We start from the raw sequence: 23,691 nt of genomic DNA on the forward strand, positions 1-23,691 counted from the left end.
TGTTGTCTACAAAAAAAATATAATAACTTGTTACAAAATAAAAAATGTACAACTGAAGGGATGACATGTAAATTTACTAAGTGTAGTTGAGAGAACTGTTTAACAAAAAACGAAGTAATCTTAAAACTATTAAACGAATAAAATATTTTACTAAATCTACTGTACAAAATCTTATTCTAAACATAACAACATAAAGATTAACTGGTACAAAACTTCAACTAGATTTTTCATTATATTTCACCGGGAACGTTCCAGTGGCTCCATGGTTCGGAAGATGCGTTTCCACTAATGGTATAGCTACCAACGGTGTGGTTCCCGAACGTGGAGGGACGTTGGGGTAAATATTGGTAGGAGGGTAAATACTGATGACTACCATTAGTGTAATAACCGGTAGGTGACGCTATCGGCATACTGGACTGGTAAGTAAACACGTTGGTAGTTGTATTGGGCGATGGGTACCTTTCAGTCTTGACACCGGATGAGCTCGGTTGCAATTCATGGTAACGAACAAATGGTATAGATGTAATTTCATCAGAATGCTCTTCCCCGTTTTGTAGAAAATTGTCACTCGTAACCCTTTTGCTTTTGTAGTTATTGTTGTTACTTTCGTCATCTTCTGACACGCGTCTAATTACGTAACTGTCATGGTAAATGTTCTGTTGGTAACCGTGTTCGACTGGTAAATACTGGTCCAGGTCGTTACTGTCTAAACAATCTTCGGTAATGTATGTGTTGTCAAATTCTGGTAGCCGATTGAAGTCGATACTATTGTTCGAGACGTCTGTGCATTGTTTGAAGGTGTGCGGTGTGATTGAGGGACTGTGAGGTTGAGAGGAGCATGAAGAAGGAGACGTCGAACTGTGCCTTCGCGGACTGCAAGGAGAAGACTCCTCTTGTTTGAGCGATCGACTGAAGGTGACGTTCGAACCGTGAGGGAGTTGATGGATAGAATCGTTCGGTCCTTTTTGTTTTCGTCGGCGAGGTTGGTACTTGTAGTCAGGATGTTTTCGCTTATGGATTATCCTTAAACGATCCGCTTCTTCAACAAAAGGCTTTTTGTCGTTGTCGCTTAGTAACCTGAAACAAAAATAAGACCCATTATTAATTATCTACATTAATCCTAACTTTTTAAATAGTATTATAAATACGAACGGAGTTTGATTATTTGCCATTTTACACCTTAACTACTTAACAGATTATCATGAAATTTTATATACACATTGTTAGGGGTACAAAAAAAAATATAGGGGTAGTTTTTATCCAGAGAAAAGATGCTGTTCCCGAGAGATAGAGAAATTAGTTTTAAGTGATCTTTGACACGTATTTAAGATATCAATGGGGGTAAAATCTACTGAAGATAAAATGTAGGGGTAATTTCTTGAACTACTGAGCCGATTTTAATCACTCTTCCAATAATAGAAAGGCACCTTATTCTTGAGTAATATAAGCTATATTTTGTTTTTATATAAAAAAAGTAAATTTTCAGTTTAAAACCTTAATATTTGCCAATCAAGTCGGAAGAAAAAGCACCGTTTTGGTCATTTATCGACGATATATTCCCTGGCTCATATTTTGAGGGATATTTGAGGGCTCACTGTACGTAATTCCAACATTTTTGAAGGCTCGAGCCGTCGCCAAATTAGGGTAACTAAATGTAAGAATAATTATAAATCAAAATTTGTGGTCAAACTTTTTGTTATAATTATCTCACAAATGCCTCCCGATTCGAAAGATGTCGGAAACTTTTCATTTATTATTCAAACATTTGTAAAAATATAATAGAGGTCCCATCAACAAAGTACTGAGAATTTCGTTTTAAAATAGGTTAGCAGATCGACCTTATTACTCACACAAAAGAGCTTGAACCAATATTTATTCAAATTAATATTTTTGTTTGCTAGGCGACGTCACGTTTTATAATATGGTAGGTAACGTGAAGGTAAAGTAATTATACTTATCACCCCCCTCGTTCCGCCACAGGATATCCGACTGAAACTTATCTCCCCCTTTTTCGAATGACTTGCTAGTTGGTAAACACAAGTGACTTCTCCAATTGTGAAATTCCCTTAATGCGGTTCGCATAAAGACGAACGTGCTTTTTTATTGCGAATTTTCTTGCTCCTTTTTCACACCTGGACAAACTATGTTAAGTAAATAACGGGAACGAAATATAACGATTAGAAACCAGTTGTTGATTGGGTGCAGAAAATAATTCTAACAATAAAATAGTTTAAAATTTAATTAATCGAAGATCATTATGATCAGCAAAGTATAAATAAAATAATTCAAAGTAGTCAGTATTCTGTCGAAACTGCTAGACGTGGATCGCGATTTTTTTGGATCTCATCAGCGCGTCGCAGGCAGCTCCGACAGACCACAGGCCAACTTTTACCTGCTGTCTTAACAGCGCGTTTTAGAAAATACCACAAATGGCGCAGTAAACGCCATCTGTAGTACGAGCATACGTAATCCTAAAATGTAGCATCGTACTACAGATGGCGTCTACCGCGCCATTTGTGGTATTTTGCAATCAGCAAAGTAGTTTAGATATTACAGTCATTTTATTACTAACGAAAATATTTTACTCTATATATATATAAAAGGAAGTCGTGCTAGTTACACTATTTATAATTCAAGAACTGCTGAACCGATTTGGCTGAAAATTGGTAGGGAGTTCCTTAGAACCAGGAGACGGATATAGGATACCTTTTATCTCGTTCTCATGGAGGGAGGAGTGGTGAAAAAGAGTTGCAGTGTTTAAATGGAACATATATTATTTGTGGCCAGATTTAATTGAAACTTAGTCTTAATGGTCTCTCATTTTTAATTTCTGAAAGACCTATCTCGACATTTTGGTATATATGCTGATTGATATTATTAATCAAATGAAAAGAGGTTGCAACGTTTCCATGGGGTATATTTTATTAGTACTTGGATTTACTTGAAGGTTGCTCATTGTTGAAATTAAACAAATACGTGTTTTGGCAATTTTTAAAAATCAACCCTTAAAGATGTTGTTACGTTTGTATTTGAAATCTAAGATGGCGATATTACATAAAATTAAAACGTTGTAAGGGTGAATAGGAAGTTAAAAGGTTTTATGGAGAAACGATATTAATTTCTGCGAACGGGGGAAAGCTAGTTTTAAAATAAAGAATGATTGATTGTTATTGATCGCCGAGTTGATCAAAATTGAGACCGCTTATTATTTACACACTTTTTAGGGTTTTATAAGGTACGTAACCGTCAGGACAGGAGTCCGGATCGCACTTGATACGAGCAGTTTTTTAAATTTAGTTGTACGACGACGGTAACTAACGATCTATTAAAAGTTTTGATCTAGTCTCCTGATAGATATTCGTTGTCTTGTGCCGTTTTGCGAATGGTGTCGTCTATTTTCATTAGAGATAAGTGGGTTAGATGGTGTCCCACGGCGTCTTGACATCCTCATATGCGTAATGATCGCGGCAGGGGATGCCGCCAAAGATTCCCTTCCCTTTCTGTGATTTGGCCGATCGCCCAAACAAGATTATGACCCCACAGCTCTCTTGATCGACGGCACGGCTGACTACTATGATCGTGATCATTAACTGGCATGACGGAGCTCATGATGTCTATTTTTTCATTGATTTTTTACTCTCTCGAAATAGTTGTCCACGTTCATATATATTCATACATATACATGCAAAGATACCTAAATACCGATGTACATTACATCAGAGATGGGTTGGGTACCCGCTTTCGATCTGGTACCCGGTCGATCCGGATATCGGATAATGACACCGGGTACCCGGTAGTGTCGGGAAAAAAACAAACAAACATTAGCAATAACAATATAACAAAAAACTACCTCATGAAAATTGGTAATTAAGATTGTGTTGGGATATGTTGTATGTCCTAATTTGTATGATTTATTGATTGCTATACTATGGTATGATTTTGTCACTTTACAGAAATTTAGTGTTTCGATGGCTTCAACTCAACGTTTTCGTTGAAAATCCGCCAACCAAAAATTAAAATTTCATTGGTTTAGTGTTTAAATGAATTTTTGAATGGAATTTAATGTGGTTTGGGACGTTAGTGAGGGTGGCATCTCTACTATATAAAAGCTGTGGTATTTTATAACTATGAACCTATTTGTTTGTAATTATTTTTGTGTAGTTTCTCTTCCAATTGTTAGCCCACTGTGAACCAGCAACTTTTGTAGTTAGCTCTATATCTAAGCAATTAAATGATTACGTGATTTTAAGATTTCCATTAATTGTAACCAGAAACGTTTTCTCCAGATAGTTTTATTAACTTTAAATAGGTAGTAATAATATAAAGTACGATTTAATTATAAAAATCGTATGGCAAATGTTAGTAATTGGTTGAAGGTTTTGAACAGAAATTTCTATAACTTTATACCTGGGTACATTGTGCATTGTTCAGGTGTTTATATAATTTTTTTAAAGCTTGCGAAATACCATAAAAACTTTCGCTGTTTCTAGCATTTTTGTATAATGTATGACAATCCATTCACTTTATCATTAGGAAAATGTGCAAAAGGTAACAATTGTCTCAACTATTTGTGTCAAGTTGTACAATGGGTTAATTTTTCGGATAGCCACGCAAAAAAAAACTGTCCTAAATAATTGAAGGTTTCTTTCGTACAACTACATTCATATACCTATAGGTATTGCCTATCTAGTATAGCATGTAAGTATAACATTTTTAAACATCGTAAAATAAAGCCATTAGAAGAAAACCTTACGCTTTCTGTCGTTGTTTGCTAACCACTTAATGACTTATGGTGGCCGCCGTATTTAACGCCACTTTTATGTTCTTTGGCTAATACATACTGTCAGAAGTCAAATGAAAAAAAAAAAAACGTCATGTTTCGATTCCCGATGCGGTGTTATGCAAGATACGAAATAGCACGCTTAATTAGCAAGTCGCATTTAAAACTTAAACAAAAGCGTTCTGGGTGTATGACTAATTGTCATATTGTTGCGAATTGACCGGTGACTAATTTTGGTAAATGGTTTTAGAAATCGATACGAACAAATGCCACTATTACGATAAGGAACATCGCGCTGAAAATGATGAAGAACTTCGATCTTTCAGTGAAAAGAAACTAATTTGGAATAGATGCTAATTTTTGAAGTGTATATAGTCTAAACTCATAAAAAACAATAAGTTCTTAGTCGGCAGTTTTCCAGACGCGGATAGCACGATTTCAAACTTATTAGGTTTCATCAGCTCGCTGTAAGAAATAATAAATCACATAAAACCAAACTGAATTAAGTTGCTCCATATAAGCAAATTATCAAACGTATTGATAAGGACCTTATAAAGGTATCTAATAGTTAACAACCGAGTTTACTAATCTTATGTAGGTATAACGAATTCAATTGTATATTTCTTCGTTGTATAGAATGAAAAATGTTCAGCTTTCCCCTACAGGAGTTATTCACTTCATCAACACTGGAAACATGACGTCTCCAACGTTTTGGGAAACAATTTCTATTAGGCAAAATTTTTAATTTTACTGCATTTCTGATTCAATTACAATTGTTGTTACAAAAGTCATCATTTCTTATCATCCTGTTTAATGCCTTATTGGTAGAAAGATGAAAAATCACTCTCATAATGCAAATTTGTCCTTCGGGATACTTCAAGAAGATGTACCTATTTCGATTCCATGTCTCTTTTTCACCAAGAACTTTAAGGAATATTGATTTTATTTTTTCTTCAATTTCAAGCGTAGAATTGAATATTATATTATATTATTTTTATCGATGCTGTGTTTTCTTCGATCGATAGACGCCGGCCGTGAAAGCCCAAGAACTACAGTATATTATTTCAATATTTCTCACTTAAAAACATCAAAATTTTCGACAAGTGATATTGGAAAAATTTATTTATATTCTTTTTTCAGTATGTTTCAATCTACTCAGAATTCTCAAATACTAAAAATCTTCAAGAATTAGCCATAATAACCAAATCAATATTGGTTAACTAACACGCTTAATGAAAAAACATAATTTCAAATGGTTCATCTCGATGGATTTGAGATGGAGTGATTGTATTATAACCAAATTTCTACCATTTAGTTCGCCTTTTGTTTGAGACGAACAAATTTTAACATGATTAAAATTAGAAAATGAAATTTTATTTGTATTAGTATTTATTTAGTATCTGCTTTCCTAAAGTATCTTATTTTGTTTAGGAGTGATCCGGGATACTGAAAAATTGAGTAGGTTTTGTATATCCCGTTTTAGATGGCGTCAGACATTGTGATATACCTACCAAATAAAAACAATTACTCAATGGTAGGCATTACAATCATATACGTTTATTATACGTTATACCATTATATAGATACATTTTGTTATTACTGTACTATATTTCATGCGGTAACATGTTTTTGCAGCTTATCACTTTATGACGATTACGATTCCTTCAGGTCAAAACATGTTCAATCGGACGCAAAACTAAAGCATCGGAAGAAAATGATTCAGACAGAACATTTTTAGAAAAATAAAAACAGTACCTATCTACTATTAAGTGAAGAATAAAGAATAAATAATAATTAGTATTAGGAACCTATGTAGGTGCTGAAAATATTGCTGTAAATACAACTTAAAGACCATTCAGAAACTAGGTCCTTACAATTTGATTGTTAAGAAGAAAATAGAAAAATAGTAAGTAAATTATTGAATCACTGTATTTACTTTCCATTCCTGGTTTTATACCTATATTTAGGCATTTATAATTTGTTTTACAGATGGCCTGTATAGGTACTAAAGTGTGAATATTATAAACCTTGAAGTGCAATTATTATTATTGACTAACATCGGTGTAAATTATTCCATTTATAGCGGAGATTTTAACGAGCTAATTTTTCCGTTAATTGCAACTAATTGATGATTTTAGGAATGAGATAAAAAACATATCAACATGTTCTTCTTAGGTACTTTGTACTCGGATATTTTGTTCTTTTATACAATCAAGTATAACTTTGAGTGTTATTAGTAGATGCTATCAGATTTACAAATAATAATAATAATGATGATTATATGTATTTTAATTGCTTTAAGCTTATTTTAAAAACCGTTCAGAAGTAACCGTTCAGGTTACAAATACTGCACTTCTTACATTACACATACTTATGTATACCTAATTGTATTAATGTATAAAGAAATAACGATTACAATTATCATTATACATATTTATTAGAGATGTGCAAAATGCTTTTTAAAAGTATTTATACAAAATGTAAATATTTTTTTGATTTATTTGAAATTTCCTTTTTGTATTTTAAATGCTAATGTATGAAAATGTATATCAAATAACATCGATAATATTGTTATTGATGACGAAACCTGGCTGAAAAACAAGAATAAAGTTTGTTGTTAGAAAATGAGCAAAAACTGAAAAAAGGACAATAACTGTATTTTATACACGGCGGGGTATTTAGGAATGATTAGTATTGCAGTCAAGGTACTGTAACAGCCTTCTGGTACACAAACGAATGCCTACTAAAAGTTTTTCAAAAGCTTCAGGAAATTCTACCAAATTCGAGAATGGACAAACACGATAAACGCACTCGCGTGACATTGTCCAATTTTTGAATAGCAGTGGTGTTAAAGTGCTTAAACATCTTGCGTATAGTCCAGACCTGGCACCCCCTGACTTTGCTTTTCTTCCAATCATTAAAGATTTAGTTGAGGGCGAGCAGGATCCAAACAGATTCTGAGCTTTGATTTAGCTGCTTGGAATCAGTCCTGGTCAGATCTCGTAGATGAAAAGTCGATGAATGATTGGTTTTTATGTATTATATTGAAAGAGTAAAAATAAAAGGTGTATTACAAAACTTATTCAGTGACCTATACCCGAGATAAAAATGTTCAGTCTCTTAGAGTCTCTGAAAGCGAGACTCGAGTCTTCGTCCCTCATCGAGTCTGTCTAGTGTCGCTGAGAGAGACTGTCAAAAAGCTGTTTAGCGTCTCTGAACGAGAGACTCGAATCTCTGAAAGAGAGACTGGAGTGTCTCAATTTTTCAGTTTTATTCATTCAGTCTCTCTGTGAGAGACTCGAATTTCTGAATTAACAATTTTATCGTTCGAGTCTCTCATACAGAAACTGTAAGAGATCCATAAAAACACCTAGACAATAACTGAGATACTGTGAAAGACTGTGAGAGACTGTCAAAAAACTGTTTAGCGTCTCTGAACGAGAGACTGGAGTCGCTTGTAGAGAGATCCTCATTTCATATCCAGTCTCTGAACGAGAGACTCGAATCTCTGAAAGAGAGACTGGAGTCTCTCAATTTTTCAGTTTTATTCATTCAGTCTCTCTGTAAGAGACTCGAATTTCTGAATTAACAATTTTATCGTGCGAGTCTCTCATATAGAAACTGTGAGAGATCCGTAAAAACACCTAGGCAATAACTGAGAGACTGTGAAAGACTATGAGAGACGGTCTCGGAGACGCTGAAAGACTGAGAGACTGAAAATTTTTGTCTAGGGTACATACAATCATCAAAGGAAGGCATCATCTTTTAAAAAATAAGATACAGCATACGACAATTCTTACAAACATCTTCTGTTACCCCTACATATAAATAATAAAATAATAGACGTGAGAGGTGCTACACGTTGCTAAAAAGATTCTGAGAGCTCGGTTAGTTTAGACAGCTGATATTTTCAGGTAGACGTGGTTTGTTCGTTCCTGCTATAAGAGTCATAGTTTAAACACCATAATTCCGCGATATTATCTACATGGTGCAAAATCCTTGTATTTTATCATGGAAATTACACCCATGATAATTAATTTTTCTGTGCGTTGTTTGGTTTTGATGTTTGGTTCCGGTCGCCTGTTGCAATGGTGCTTTGCAAGACCAGCAATGAAAATAAAAGCGAAATCAGCAAGCAACAAGAAATTAGATTAAACTATACAAACCCACATGCGATACGTATGTACACATATTACATACATGCATTTGCGTATAAATAAACGAGCTGATCTAAACATGGTCGCCCGCGTAATAACATGTACATTCGTATCTTTACAAACGCACACAGAAAGAAGATTGCAGCACGTATATATATGTGGATGTAGTCTTGCGCGCAACCGGCTATCTCTGATTATTTATCTTTTCGCTTTTAATCGCTGCCACCGATATAAAAAAAATACTGCCTACAGCGGAGTTCTGACTCATATTTATTATTTTATTGCCGACGCATTACAAATTAAATTGCCATCATTAGGATTATTTCCGTTTTGCGGACTTTTATAATCGGCAAAAAGTTTAAACTCTGTCACAAAAATCTAGCCAGCTAATCGTAAGTTCCTTATTTACAAACAGTCAAGAGTCATTTCAAAGTTGGTGACTGTTGTCACTGGAACGGCTTTAGAGAAATTGGACTTGAAGCAGTCGGCTCTATTTTCACATAACTTCTGGATTTCCCATTGATTGTTTCCGGACAGATTATTCAATCACAAAACTCATTACATGTAGATTCTAATGTTAGCTAGCGAAACAGAGAAATGTACATAGCTGTAGATTTTTATTTAAAAAGATATTGCAAAATGACAAGTATATAATCTCACAGAACTCTAAACTACGCCATTCTTTTATAAGTTCTGTTTTTTTACCGGGTCCTTTTCCATATTTTAAATCTAATCTGTTAATTTTAGTATTCATTGCCCAGTTTTAGTACTAACGCAGCAGTTGAAAGAGTATTTTCAACTGGTAATGATTTTTGGACAAGTGAGAAATCAAGATTGAATGTTATTGATATTCTAACTGCAGAAGTTACAGTAAAATTCGATATGAAGGATATTTTTTGGTCCAAAATTTCCAATATACTGTTAGAGAATGATGTATTCACCAAAAATATTCATTTAAATGAGAAATAATCGTTCAATTTAATTATTAAAAGGGATGTAGGCATAATTAGTGTATTTTTGTTTGAACTAATTGAATGCTTCATTTGCTTACGTTGTATTAGTTTCTTAAATTTTTTGTCCTTTTAATTGTAAAAAACGTTAATATGAGACACCTAGGTAGAAAAAGTACAAAGTATGTTTTAGACCACATGTTTATTTCGATCCCTCTGAGGTCAGAAAATAAAATTTACTTGAGCAAATGATTTACCAGTCATGCTCATTGAGAGGTAGATCCCAAAAACTCTCCATTTCGACAAATTAATAAATGTTTTGCATTATTAAATAAAAACTCCGAATAATTTTGAATTAAGTAAAGCGTCTTGGGCCATGTGAAGTTGAATTGTTGCGATTTTAAGTCGTACCTACACGTTTTATTGCTATTTTGGATTACATTAATAATTAATATGAGTGGTCAAAACTAGTATTGTATGAGCCAAAATCAAATAATTGATTGATACGTTAATTTCGGGATTTGCAGTAGGTAATTCTTCACTTATTTCAGTTTTATATTTTCTTTCGTTGAACCTTTAGATAGATGTTAAAATATAGCTTTACTAAACCGGATGACTAGATAAATTATCACACATTTTTAATAAGTTATTTATAATTGCTTTTGGCAATTAGAAATGTCCGATCGGCGTTTAGATTTGGATCACTGCCTCCAGACTGTTAAATGAGTCTAATTTAATTATAAACACCTCATTTAGAAAATTCTTGTAGCCATCATGCATTCAAAATAGATCCTTAACTAACGATTCTGTTTAATAGAAAAATTGTAACACAATAAAATACCTACATGCGTTATTTATATACAACTCAATGATAGACAAAACCTTTTGAAATTAACAATCGCTGACTAAAATATAAACAAGTTTAATTATTGTTGTTCGGTCTGTATTCATAAAAGCTCTATCTCTTGATACTTGTAAATATTAATGCAGATCGATTTTATTTAGTCTAGATGTTTTGCGATAGGCTAATATTTTGCATGTTTATTTTTCTTAAATACGTGCGGTAATGAACATCTGGTTTAATAAGAACTATTACTGGTTGTGAGAGTTATTAAAGATCTTATAATGCCACATCCTGACCTTAATAATAGACAATTCTTTACTACTTCATATGTTACTATGAAGAACATACTTTATACATAGGTACGAAGGAGTCTGAAAAATTACACCACAAAATTGGATTCTCTTTATCTGAAGAAAAAAAGATTTCAACCGGCCTCTCTCAATAAACGCATGTTGAACATAGATAGGTATTTAGTCAAAATAAAATGATAAGTTCAGTCAGCAGCGACACTGTTATTTACACAGGGTTAAATTGCAATTATCATTTCTCAGAAGGAGTGACACATTCAAAGAAACTTTGAATAAAATACGACGTCCGACATGATCAGAAATTGCCATAGGTGGTTGGTTTCCTTACTCAAAGGTCACAGGTAGGGTTGCCACCTTCTCAGGCTTTACATAAAGTATTTCTCGACTAAATGGTTAAAAAAAAGGAAGTACTCAGTATAAAAATAAAGTATTTTATTTTTGTTTTTAAAAACATATTTTTTGTTACACCTAGCAGCCAGTAACAAATTGCTGCCGCTCTTAAATATATTAATAGCCTCTAAACATCGCAAACAAAGATTTAAGTAAACTAAAAGTTCATTTTTAATTAGTTTCAATGAAGCTTTATTCCTGTCGTCCCGCCACTTTGCGTTCATAACAGAGAATACTCTTTCTGTAAATGCTGAAGTGGCCGGAACGGACAGCAAAAGTGACACTACTTTGAACAGATTTGGGAAATCAGGTTGTTCCGTAAATATGGCTTGCCATTTTTCTGTGCAATATTATTGATGTAAAAATACTCTGAATTTCGAATAATCGCTTACAAAATTACGATGTTTACTTAAGGCCTTAAATAAAGTATTTTTGCGTACTTTATGTCTTGTAAAATATAACGTACGCACAGTCGAAATAGAGTACAATACTTTATAATAAAGTACGGGTGGCAACCCTAGTCATAGGCTCAAGCAACAATTTCTTCACTCATTGACGTGTGATTTTATACGAACTTTCCGAAGCGCTCTCGTATAATATGTTTTATTGTATTTTAAAAGAGTCAAAACTGTTCAACATTACGTATAAACTGATTAAATAGGTACCTATGTAGATTGTAAAATATCTCAAAATAAACCGAGACATTTATGTAAATTAAAATTTTATTATTGTAGTTTACGTCTCTCGTTTCCTCAAATAATAATTTATATTATTATAGGCATTAAAAGGTCTGTTTTCCTGCAACTGTTAGTTATCAATAAGTTTAATGAGTACTTATTAGGTCATGTGTATGGAACAATTATTACAAATTGCCGATAAGTTGCCAGTAAGTTGGTGTTATATCATTGGGAAAGGTCATGATAATTGATAAATATGATCGATGCAGTCCAGTCTAACAGGAAGGAAGATAAGCAATACGGATTTTGCTATTTTTTTCGACGTAACTTTTTAATTTATTAAATTGAATCAGTAGAAATACTTGAATGCACAATATTCCTTTCGGATTTACTTCTTGTTAGGGGCTTCTTACATAGGTATTCAAATCAAAATAGGAGAGACATCTGCGGCTTTTAATAAGGTATATCATCAAATTTAAAGATAGTAGACGAAAAATTAGAAGAAGTGGCCGATTTCAGATATGTAGGAAGTCAGATAAGTCAGGACGGAAGGGAAATTAGAAATTCGAAAAAGATTATTAAAGGTGTATGTTTGGAGCATGGTGCTGTACGGGTGCGAAACATAGACAGTGGGCGCGGCAGAAAAAAAGGGTTAGAAGCTAGAAGACCTAGATTAGTTAAGGATATGGATTGAACTAGCTTAAGGGAAATGCGAAGATTAGCTCAGGATAGGAAAGAGTGTGGAGGTGCGTGTCCAACCAGTCTTAGGACTGACGACCTTATGATGATGATGATGACCCACAAATTTAATGAAGTTATGTGGGGAAATAATTATTAATATTTTTATAAATATGTGTATATTTACGCATGTTATTAATGCAGTCTTAAGAATTAATTTCGAATGACAACATATGCAAGATATGCATCAGATCTGCTTTGAATAATTGTCAGGCTAAAAGTGCTTAGTTAGCGTTTATGATAAAAACCGTACCCATTTACTTATTATCTCCTGCATTGCATGTGTGTTGTTAATTAAATTTTGATTTGATCTTGCTATGGTAACTGTTTTAAGCCGCCTGACATACCGGGTGTCCACAACAGAAATTACAGTTTAGTAACCAAAAATTAAACCCGATAAATTTTGACGAGAACGTTATTGTAAGCAGGCATAATGGAAAATTGTTGCTAAAATGTTATTAATGTTTTGAAATACTAAACAAGTGTCCTCGGTACAGATTTAGCAGTTTCATTCATGAAAACGTAGTTGTGACCTGTCATGAATGAAAAATTATCTTGTCGATGAAAATAAAAGCACTGGATATCGTTCGATAAAGCACTAGGAGTCACTAATGTCGAACGTTGACCGCAACAACCAGCTGTAATAAAGAAAAAAATTGACCTCTCGCACAGTTATCGAATTAACGATAAACATTACAATAAATTCCAGCGATATACTTCGTTATATATGTATATAAATCTTTAGAGTTATTACTTTTAAAAGTTGTGCTCTTTACACTAATTGCGTAAATAAATAATAATAATTAGATAGGTACCTATCTACGTAATTATTTCAGTTCTGAAAAGTATCATTTAATTTATTATTATATAATCTGGCATTTTATATGATATTATCGGTTACAGCATAACCCTTACCAATCTCCCAAAGCAATTATTAAATTCTATCCAAAAAACCGTTTAAACACTAAACCGATGAAATTTTCATTCTTAGTTGACCGATTAACTACCAGACGGCAGTGTTGAAATGCATTGAAATGCATAAATACCAAAAGTCTGCAAGGTGACCAAAAGCGACAGAAATTGTAATAGTTCGGCCTTACTGATATATTATTGTTCATGAAATAAAAACATAAAAGCCATATCCAAATAAGAAATAATTTAGTATAGTAATCAATAAATAAAGTAAATTAGGATTTCCCAATCTAATCTTAATTACAAATTGATATTAGAAGGGTAGATATTATGTAATACTTATTGAATTCGTTTTTTCCTTTTTCTGGTTAGAAGAATTACTCGGTGCCATTATTCGGTACAGGGCCGGATCCAAACCGCGTACCTGCCGTATCCCTAATCTAATTTAATTGGGAATCTACATAACACATTGGATGCGCCAAAATATTGTGTCGAATGGTACTAAAGATACCTACATAATAATTCAGCTCATAAGTTTTGACCATGATGAATTACCACCAGTGGATGGTATATGGTAAAACTAATGTCGTTTAGTTTTATTATCGCAAAACCGTTGGGTTTTTTCGTACTTCCTGAGGCTGGACCGATTTGTCACCACCGTCAGATATTTGTAAGAAGCAATTAAGCAGTTAACGTAATCTTCAAGAGGATTTATGCTTCCATGACAATTTAATGTACTGATAAATATGCCTCAACCACTAGCTTCGTCAAATGCGACCGGATGTTCATTTTTATTTTTTGAACAATTGTCATTATTATCATCTAAATAGACGTCCAGTAAGAAAGTGCAGATGTGAATGCGACCACATAATAAGAGCGCAATCAACTAACTAGAATTTTCACTTTTTAGGGTAGAAATGGGTTCATTTTACTCATCTTGTTTTACAAAAAAAATGGATCATTATTTTCAAAGCTTTTTTTTTTGGATATAAGTATTAGTGAAAACTGTGTGCTTTCATAGTTATATGAAATGAGGCATTTAACTCCTTTATTGATGGATTGTGAAAGGGTTGAGAAATCCTTGATAGTAAGAGGGGGTTGGTATTGCTTATGAGTTTATGATGAAGTGTTTAACTCCTTTAATTAGGGGTTGTGAAAGGTTGGAGAAATCCTCGATAATAAGAAGGGGTTGACATTATTTATGTCTTTACATATTTAAGGGACATTTTGGAGACCCTGAAAACTCAAAGCGCTCACTAGAAGCTGAAAATATGTATCAGTTGGTAAAGGTCTAGATGATGGCCCCCACACCCTTCGGGGATGGGGGGATCGAAAGAGGAGGTCTCCCCCACCACTGTACCATAAAAAGTTCGTGGCGGTCTCACTCCCATAAAAAGTTATGGGGGTTGAAAATTGATTATTTTGACAATTTTCATACACTATAATTCAAATAAAATTCAATAAAAAAAATATTTTCAAGCGGGTGGAGGTGGGGGATCGAAAGAGGGTGATCACTTGAACAAAACCCGATAACCTGACCTAACCTAACCTACCTTATTGATAAAGATATTTAAATAATGTTTTATATCTTTCTCAATATTGTTATGTATTTTTAATTAGTTTTACCTTTGAAAATTGTTTAAGAATGACTATATAAATATTTACATGCCTAGAAATGTATAAAAATTGGCATATTTATTAACTTGGAACCCCCATAACTTTTTATGGGGGTGAGACCGCCACGAACTTTTTATGGTACAGTGGTGGGGGAGACCTCCTCTATCGATCTCCACCATCCCCACCCCCGAAGGGCCATCATCTAGACCTTTACCGACTCCTTTAATGATGGGTTAGGTTATGGTGGAGAAATTCTTGATAGTAAGAGGGGGTTGGTATTGCTTATGTGTTTATGATGAAGCATTTAACTCATTTAATTATGGGTTGTGAAAGATTGGAGAAATTCTCGATAGTAAGAGGGGGTTGGCATTATTTATTTGTTTACATACTTAAGGGACATTTTGGAGACGCTGAAAATTCAGATGCTGAAGATATGTATTAGTTTTTGACTTGATTACAGTTCTAACTGTTTTAGGTGTCAAATTCTCAAGTTATAATTGTTGTTATTTCGAATCTGATAAGCTAAATTTCATAAGAACACTTACCTCCATAATTTTCCTAACGTTTTTGATAGCTCGGCGTTGTGTAGTTGTGGATATTGATCTGCCAATTTTCGACGTGCAGCCTGTGCCCAAACCATAAACGCGTTCATTGGCCTTTTGACGTGAAGTTTTCTTTTGTCGGACGATGCTCTAAATTAAAAAAACAAACATATTACCAAAAGTAGGCAAGACGTTTTCATTTAGAGCAGTTCTAACAAGTTTAAGGTAAAGCAATAAATCTGTTTTTAAATCAGAGGGGGGGGTCATCCTGTCATAACCTAACCTAAGGCATTGCTGCATAGTATTTATCCCTGGCGTGTATTTCATCCTTGCTGCATAGCACATGAAACATGTCAATCGCAGAATAATACAGAAGATATATAGTGGAATTCGTTTATTATGACTCCGCCTATATTGACCAACCGCTTAATGTGAAGTAATTGCAGTGTTAAATTTGGTTTTCATATTAAATTCTCTATTGGAAAATTTGGATATAATGACTCCGTTTAAAATGACATACCGTTTATTATGACTTATTCTCAAGAAATCATATCCGGCTATAGTGACCCAAATGATTAATAATAACATTTTCGCTCATTTTTCTGACCTTTCTTATGTACATTGATATTACAATTCATCGTTATTTTTCCATTTCTGTTAATAAATATCTACAATTTGTAGTTTTTCTCTCTATTAAACTAAATAACTAACCAAAATAGAAAGTCGTTTATTTTCTAATAATATGCTTTGTATGACGCCCGCTTAGTATGACGTGTTTGTCATTTCCCTTCGATATCATTATAAGCGGATTCTACTGTATATTGACTATTTGCTACAAAATGACCATATCATTTACCAACTAACATTCTTTCTTACATTGAAAATAATGACGGATTTTAAAATTCAGCTTATTCATGATTGAATACTGATATATAAAGACGTCCAACACGTAAGTGTTCGTGATCATCCTGGACATTAAAAATTAGCTATTTACATGCTTTCGCTAGACATTTTAATAGTCGTTTAATTCCAAAACGTTGTATCATCTGAGGAGGTAACTGCACCGCTTTACATTACAAGCATTTTACGCTAGAAACATAGATATTAGCACATTATCTACCATAAGTATCTTGACTTCCGAGTAATTCTTTCATTTTTCCATTTTTTCCTATTTTTTACGATTTGTTCATTACACAAGTCGTTTTATTAAGTGTGAATTCAGTTCAAACCCTTTAGGTCACCCCCCCCCCTGAAATAGCTTTTCATATACACTTTTTGTCAATTTTTGGGGTTCCCCTATCCCTCTATTACTTTCAGAGACTTTCAACTTTTAAACAAAATTAGATATCAACGTGATGTTGGTTTAGAGGAGAAAGTCGTAATAAGCGTATATATTTTTCAAAATCAGAACACATTATTTAGTTAGTGATGTGGTCCCCTACAGGCCAGACACAAGAAAAATAACTAATAGACAAAAGATTAGAGGGGGCTCATGGATAGTAGTTTCGGAGAACAAAAGCAGTTACATGGGCAAATATGTGTCTTACGAGTAAAACTATTGAAACAGTAAATAGAAGTAAGAGATGAAAAGTACCGTCAGTTAAGACCAATTAGCACGCATACTTTAATTAACGGATTTTAAAAACATTTTACTCGCGGAACACTTTGAGAACGGCGTACCGTGTGCGCTTTATGCCAGTTCTACTCTCGTATCTAGATACCGGGAAAGAGGGACTACTTGACCATCATACGGCTTAAAATTTTATCGCATACCCGACGCAAATTAGTAGGCGTTGTAGTGAAACAACTGACACGTTGCTGCCGTCGCCGTCGAAGGTGGCGCTTCCCTCCAAAGTACTCCGTGGCCATTTGTAAAAATGCTTTTAACAACAGAAAAATGTTAAGTTTCTAAGCCTAATTGCACGCTAATGAAGAGACATGGTAATTGAGTAAGCCTAAAAGAGGTAAAAAAGGGTAAAATACTGCTCAATAGATGGATTGGGTATATACTGGAATTTGTTATTATTTTCCTTCTTTTCATTCTTTACTTCAGTATTTTCGAGGGTTACATTTAAAAATGTGAAAGAATTGTTAACAGGTTGTCTAATCTGACTTAACAACAACAAATAAGATTCTAACTATATCCCTCTACGTCGAATTTAACTATGGACACCAAGAAGGTATTACAGTTGGCAAAATTGGCGATATACACAAAATATACTGCCCTTAAACGAAGGACTAGTTAGACTATTACAAGCACAAACGGGAGTTAAGTGGAGTATAGGTAGGTAGGACGGTACGAGGAGTATAGGTGGGATGGTCTAGTGTTAGGGAAATGTGAAGATTACTGAGACTAAGACTGACGACCCTATGATGATGATGATAAGTTTATCGTTGATGTATGTTTTGTCTGCACAAAATGGCAATGCCTATGTTTGTATGCCAACAGTTGTATTTTACCTGCTATATTATATCTAATTTCTTTAATTTAAAATGCTGATATTTTACAAATCGCATGTAACGTATGCCATGCTAAATTCGTATTTATAGTATGTAGTTATATATTCTCATCTTCTATAGTCATTTGACATAGAAAGTTGGGCACCTTAAAAGAAACGCGAAAGTAGGTAGATACAACGGAATATCGAGTATTTTATTCGCTACAACTTTCACAGTCAATATTAATTAATATCTCAAGTGGTAATGGAAATCCTTGAGCTTTTGTTATTTAGAAAATTCTAGAAATGCAAAAATGCAGGACATTGGTTGCATCACTCTCTGTAGGGGAACATTATAACACAATAATTATACTTTAAATAAACATTTTAAGATTTAAACGAATGAAAATCACATATATACAAGGACAAGACAATACTAGAATTTTTCATTATTTTTCGATAATAAGAGCTATATTTGAAAAATACCTACATCATATATTGTAGTCGTCTTGCGACAGTCCTTTTACCGATAGATAAAGGAAATAGATAATTATCAAATCATTAATTAATCTATTCGCAATGTGTTCTATTCTCCATTTCATCCCGTAGTTTGGATAATATTAAATAAAGTTCAAGGCAATTAGGTTTTGGAAGGTTTTTATTTATGAAAAACCAACACCAACCTCTATGTGGGAGTCTTTTTCAAGGTAGGTTCTTACATAACTAAAGAATCTACCTTGAAAAAGCCTTCCAACCCTTAATTGGTTTGAACTTATGTTTTACAATAAGGAATTTTTAACTAATACCTAATAGTATGGTCATTTGAAATTTTCCCCACCATAAGTATAATGTATCAATTTTCTTTTTTTTTTTTGGTCCACAAAAATATCGTATTACGTGTTAGAGTTGAGTATTAATAACTTAAATTCCGAAAATAAAATTTCACCTTTTGGGCCGTACTAATACTATTAAAACTGTCAAAGTAATCGTAAAACGTTGTTTAGGCCAGAACCTCAATTTAGTCCCCATCTACGTTGGCTATCGATGTTATGAAAAATATAATGAATATCCGGTTGTAGTTTACATAACATCGGGTCGTGTTTCAAAAATGAACCCGTAAAAGATTAGCAATTTGTTTTCAGTGTTGAAAAATAAAATCGATCTAACTTTAGTGATCAATTAACCAAACACAGGGTGATTTAAATGAACTACGCACATTAAATGGATCTTTTCCTTCAATCGAAAAATAAATTGCTTCGAAAGTTATGTTTTGGAATTTCGCAAAAATTGGAACATACCTGACGCATGTTTATGTTTATATATGTTTGTACATATAAAAAAACAAAAATGCTTAAGCTTTCGTAATATCAAATGTTTATGATAAAACTCAAAAATAACTGTAATCGTTCCTGAAATCTGTTGAAACGGCATCAAATGCAGCAAAAGAATCTTGGAAACGGCTCAACTGATTTTAATCAAATTGGGCAAAAAGCACCACAGAAAAAATATTAAGTACACGTAGAATAGACTGTATAAAATCTATTTACTCTTTTTGGAACTAGAGTACCATAGATAAATACATGGGTACTCATATTTGGATAAAAACGATCCAAAGATCAGATCAAAGACAGAGTCTTCTTTTAGGCAGTAATTTAGAAAATTGATGTATTTGGATTCACAATTTCGATTCAAGACCCTTTCATGATTGCGATGATATATGTAGTCTCTAAATGATTGAAAATGTTCAAATTTTCCATATAATATACATGTAAAACAGAAATATTTCCCATAAGTAACCCACGAAGTATAAGTCAGTTTTCAGTGTAGGTAAATTTAAATTTATTTTCTTTGTCATTTGCCATTTATTCCTGGCCCGTCAAAGAAAATTTGTATCTGAAAACTGAAAGCTTAATGAGGCTTTCCATTTCGAATTGAAACGTGTTTTTCCAGTTTATTTTCAGTTCAATTTTCGACGTCAATGGCTTGTTTTTAAGCTTTAAACAAATATAATCGATTTCTTGTTCATCTTTTTTTGCACAGTCTATTTTCAACTTTATTAATATGCTACATATGGACGTTTAAATGATACTGTTTACTTTTATTTTAATGTTATGCTTAATTGGAAACAGATTTCAAACCATGTTTGACGCGACCTTTACGCTATATTCAGTTCCTCAGCTTGATTTCGAAAGAAGCTACCTAACATTTAGAATCTCACGAAAATGAATTAGTAAAGAGCAGTTTGTTTAATCTGTTATCAATAAAATACTGGTTACTTTATCAGTTTTGGCTCTCAATTAGATAGCACATGAATGTGGAGCAGCATATCAAACACAGCATAGAAACTAATTCATACCATCATAAAGCAAAGAAAAGCACGCTATCAAAAGAGCTGCAAGCCCTAAGCCCAAAGTTATTTTTTAAAGTGCCATGATCCTTGAAGCCCCAATTACATTTGAAAATCCAAAAACTTCGAATTACTTATCCACTAATTACATTTAAGAGTAATTCAGTTCAAAGTTTAAAGGACTTTGACACAGCTTGAAGTTCTTTGAAATACAAATTACAAAATATTTTTATAATGTAAAACGTTTACCAAGTCCCAATTACTTGTTCACGAAAGGACCTGATTCTAATCCCTGAAAAAACTGGAAGCACATTTTGAAGCATCCAACTAAATAGTGACAAGGCTGAATCATTTATTTTAAACTGTTGTTACAGGTTCGCCTTCACAATACAATTAAACGTCGGCTACCCTAATGAGATATTTGATAATCCTGATTATCGATTATGAGTTATAGTCGTTTTTAAAATCAATGCTGCTTCCAGAAACGTCTAAACCTAATTTGAAACTTCATCAGGACTACGATGAAATGACTAATGGACTAAAAATTTGGCAGTGAGTAGGTGTGTGATTGTAGACTTGGTTTCGATTATGTATCATTTATTTATCAAAATCTTTCAATTTTTTAAGAGCGAGTATCTAGGAAGTCAGATAAGTCAGGACGGAAGGAGTAGTAGGGATATAAAGTAGAGGATAGCGTAGGGTCGAGACGTCTTCAATAAAAAGAAGTCATTTCTATACTCGCGAACGATTAATTTAGAAATTCGAAAATGATTGTTAAAAGTGTATGTTTGAAGCGCGACACTGTAAGGGTGCGAAACGTGAACGGTGGGCGCGGCGTAAAAGAAAATGTTAGAAGCGTTTGAAATGTGGTTTTACAGGCGAATGATGAGGATACCGTGGATAGAGAAATGAAGAGGTATTAGAAAGAATAGGAGAACAGAGGACTCTATGGAAGTCAATAAATATAGGCGAGATAGGTTGGTAGGACACCTTCTCAGGAATGAAGGTTTAATCAGAGATATATTAGAGGCAGAAACAGGAATTAAGAGAAGCAGTGGTAGACCTAGATTAGTTTTAGGGAAAATCGAAGGAAAATCCGAAGATTAGCTCAGAATACGAAAGAGTGTAGGTGCGTGTCCAAACAGTTTTAGGACTGACGGACTCATGATGATGAAAGCTGTACCCAGATGGATAAAATTTTGTTTAATTTTTTCACTTTTGGTAAAACGTGTTGTTTGAAGTACTCTGTATTTGCAATGAACGTGCATGAGCCTACATGTACCTATATGTATAGTCGTACATTATTGTATGCGACGTTATCATTCGTAAGAGAATCAATTTGTTCACTGTTATCACCAGTTCTATTATTATTATTATTTAATATGTAGTAAAATTCTTTGGGAAACCTAATCGGGTTGTTTTCGCTGCAACCTGAGACTTGGCCTTGGAGCCGATAAATGTACACACTTTATAATTTATAACAACTTACTCCGGTAGGTATACCAGTGATTACACCTAAAATTCTCGAACCCTGAGAAAGTGTACCTAAGAATAAATGATAAGTGTTTGCGCGATATTTTTGTAACTTGTTTAAATAATGGATCAAGGTCATAACTGAATAAACGTCCCTTTCGATTTTTTCTTTATCAATAAATAAATAGCGCGTGCGTCTGTCAAATGTTCCAATATTCATCTCTTCTTAAAGAAAATCGTAAAATTTGTGTATACAAGTAAAAAATGTAAATACTAATTGCATGATAAGTTAGGGAAATTATCTATCTGTATAACCACTAAAATTTCCTAGCAGTTGTTCGTTATTATCACGAATTTTGATTAAAAAAAAGAGCATGACGTCTTAAAAAATTTCCATTTTAGAGATAGATTTATCATTGTAATTAGTCACATTGGATAGTGATTTTGTCTGGTACCGGATAACTGGTACTCGACATTATGTGCAAAATCACTACGGTTAGATAATGGATTATGACTTCGTTCTAGGGGCCATTCCACTAAATATCACCCTCACTAACGTCCCAAACCACAGTAAATCCAATTGAAAAAGTCGTTTGAACAGTAAACCAGTAAAATTATTTTCATTCGTATTTAGTGGATATTTAATGAGAGGGTTGAGCTGAAACTTTTAGTAATCTTTTCCGAATTTCTAAATTAATCGGTTGCGAGCGATTAAAAGCAATACGACCTGATTCTACCCTACTTCCCAGAAAAAGACACCTACTTATTTTTAAATGTATAGCAAGGATATTTCTGCGTAAAAATCGCAAATAATGATTCCCTAAGGAGTTTTTCAACTTACTTGGTGGCGATAGGTACTAAAGTCCAATCGTAACCCTTTAAAACTTTGGTAACAGCTTCGTTAATTTCGGTTTTGTCGATTGACGAGTGTTCTTCTGATGTCGGAGATCTTTGGGGCGAAGTCGTACCATGTTGGATGGACGCGGCGGCCGCCGCCGCGACGCTTGCCGCCGTCGTGGCCGTCAAAGTTACCCCCGCCGCCGTCGCGCAACTCAAATTTGACGAAGATAACATTCTTTCTTGCTCGTTGTTGGCACTTATAGAGTCTAATCACTCGATCAATGTTATCGATTGTTTGGTAGGTTCGAGTAAATTATCGATCACAATCGGGAATCACTGGCACCACGCAGTCTAATTGAAAAATTCATGAATGAATTTGTAAAACCACCTGCCTACTACGATTACACAATGGAAGCTCTGTTAAGAATCTCATCGGTCCAACACCTCCCGTTGCAAACAGTGATCATCAAAGAGTGCTTTGAAATATCTGAAACTGTTTCATATACCACGCGTCAACGACGAGATAACTTTAAGTGACTTAAGTAAAGTAATGCGCTCAACGAAGCCGATCATGCGTGGTGCATGCAAACGAGAAAGAACGACGCTGTGGACGCTCGTTTATTTCTTTCGCGGGACATGCTACACATGTTGATGCCAAGGAAGCAAGATATCGTCCAA

At 33.8% G+C, this 23,691-nt stretch overlaps 1 protein-coding gene and 1 long non-coding RNA gene across 2 annotated transcripts in view; one reads left to right on the forward strand and one right to left on the reverse strand.

Annotated features, from left to right (window-relative positions):
* LOC108741398 (transcription factor SOX-9-like) lies at positions 1–23,613 on the reverse strand. Its single transcript, XM_018476239.1, has 3 exons — positions 23,015–23,613; positions 15,919–16,065; positions 1–1,077 (listed from the first exon to the last, which is right to left on the reverse strand). The coding sequence occupies exons 1-3, from the start codon at positions 23,245–23,247 to the stop codon at positions 231–233; spliced, it is 1,227 nt and encodes a 408-aa protein (XP_018331741.1). The 5' UTR covers positions 23,248–23,613; the 3' UTR covers positions 1–230.
* The window catches only part of LOC108741629, a 105,873-nt gene that overhangs the window by 22,122 nt on the left and 60,060 nt on the right, over positions 1–23,691 (forward strand). The window lies entirely within an intron of this gene.

Source organism: Agrilus planipennis, unplaced genomic scaffold (genome assembly GCF_000699045.2).
Source record: "Agrilus planipennis isolate EAB-ADULT unplaced genomic scaffold, Apla_2.0 scaffold2, whole genome shotgun sequence".
NCBI lineage: Eukaryota > Metazoa > Arthropoda > Insecta > Coleoptera > Buprestidae > Agrilus > Agrilus planipennis.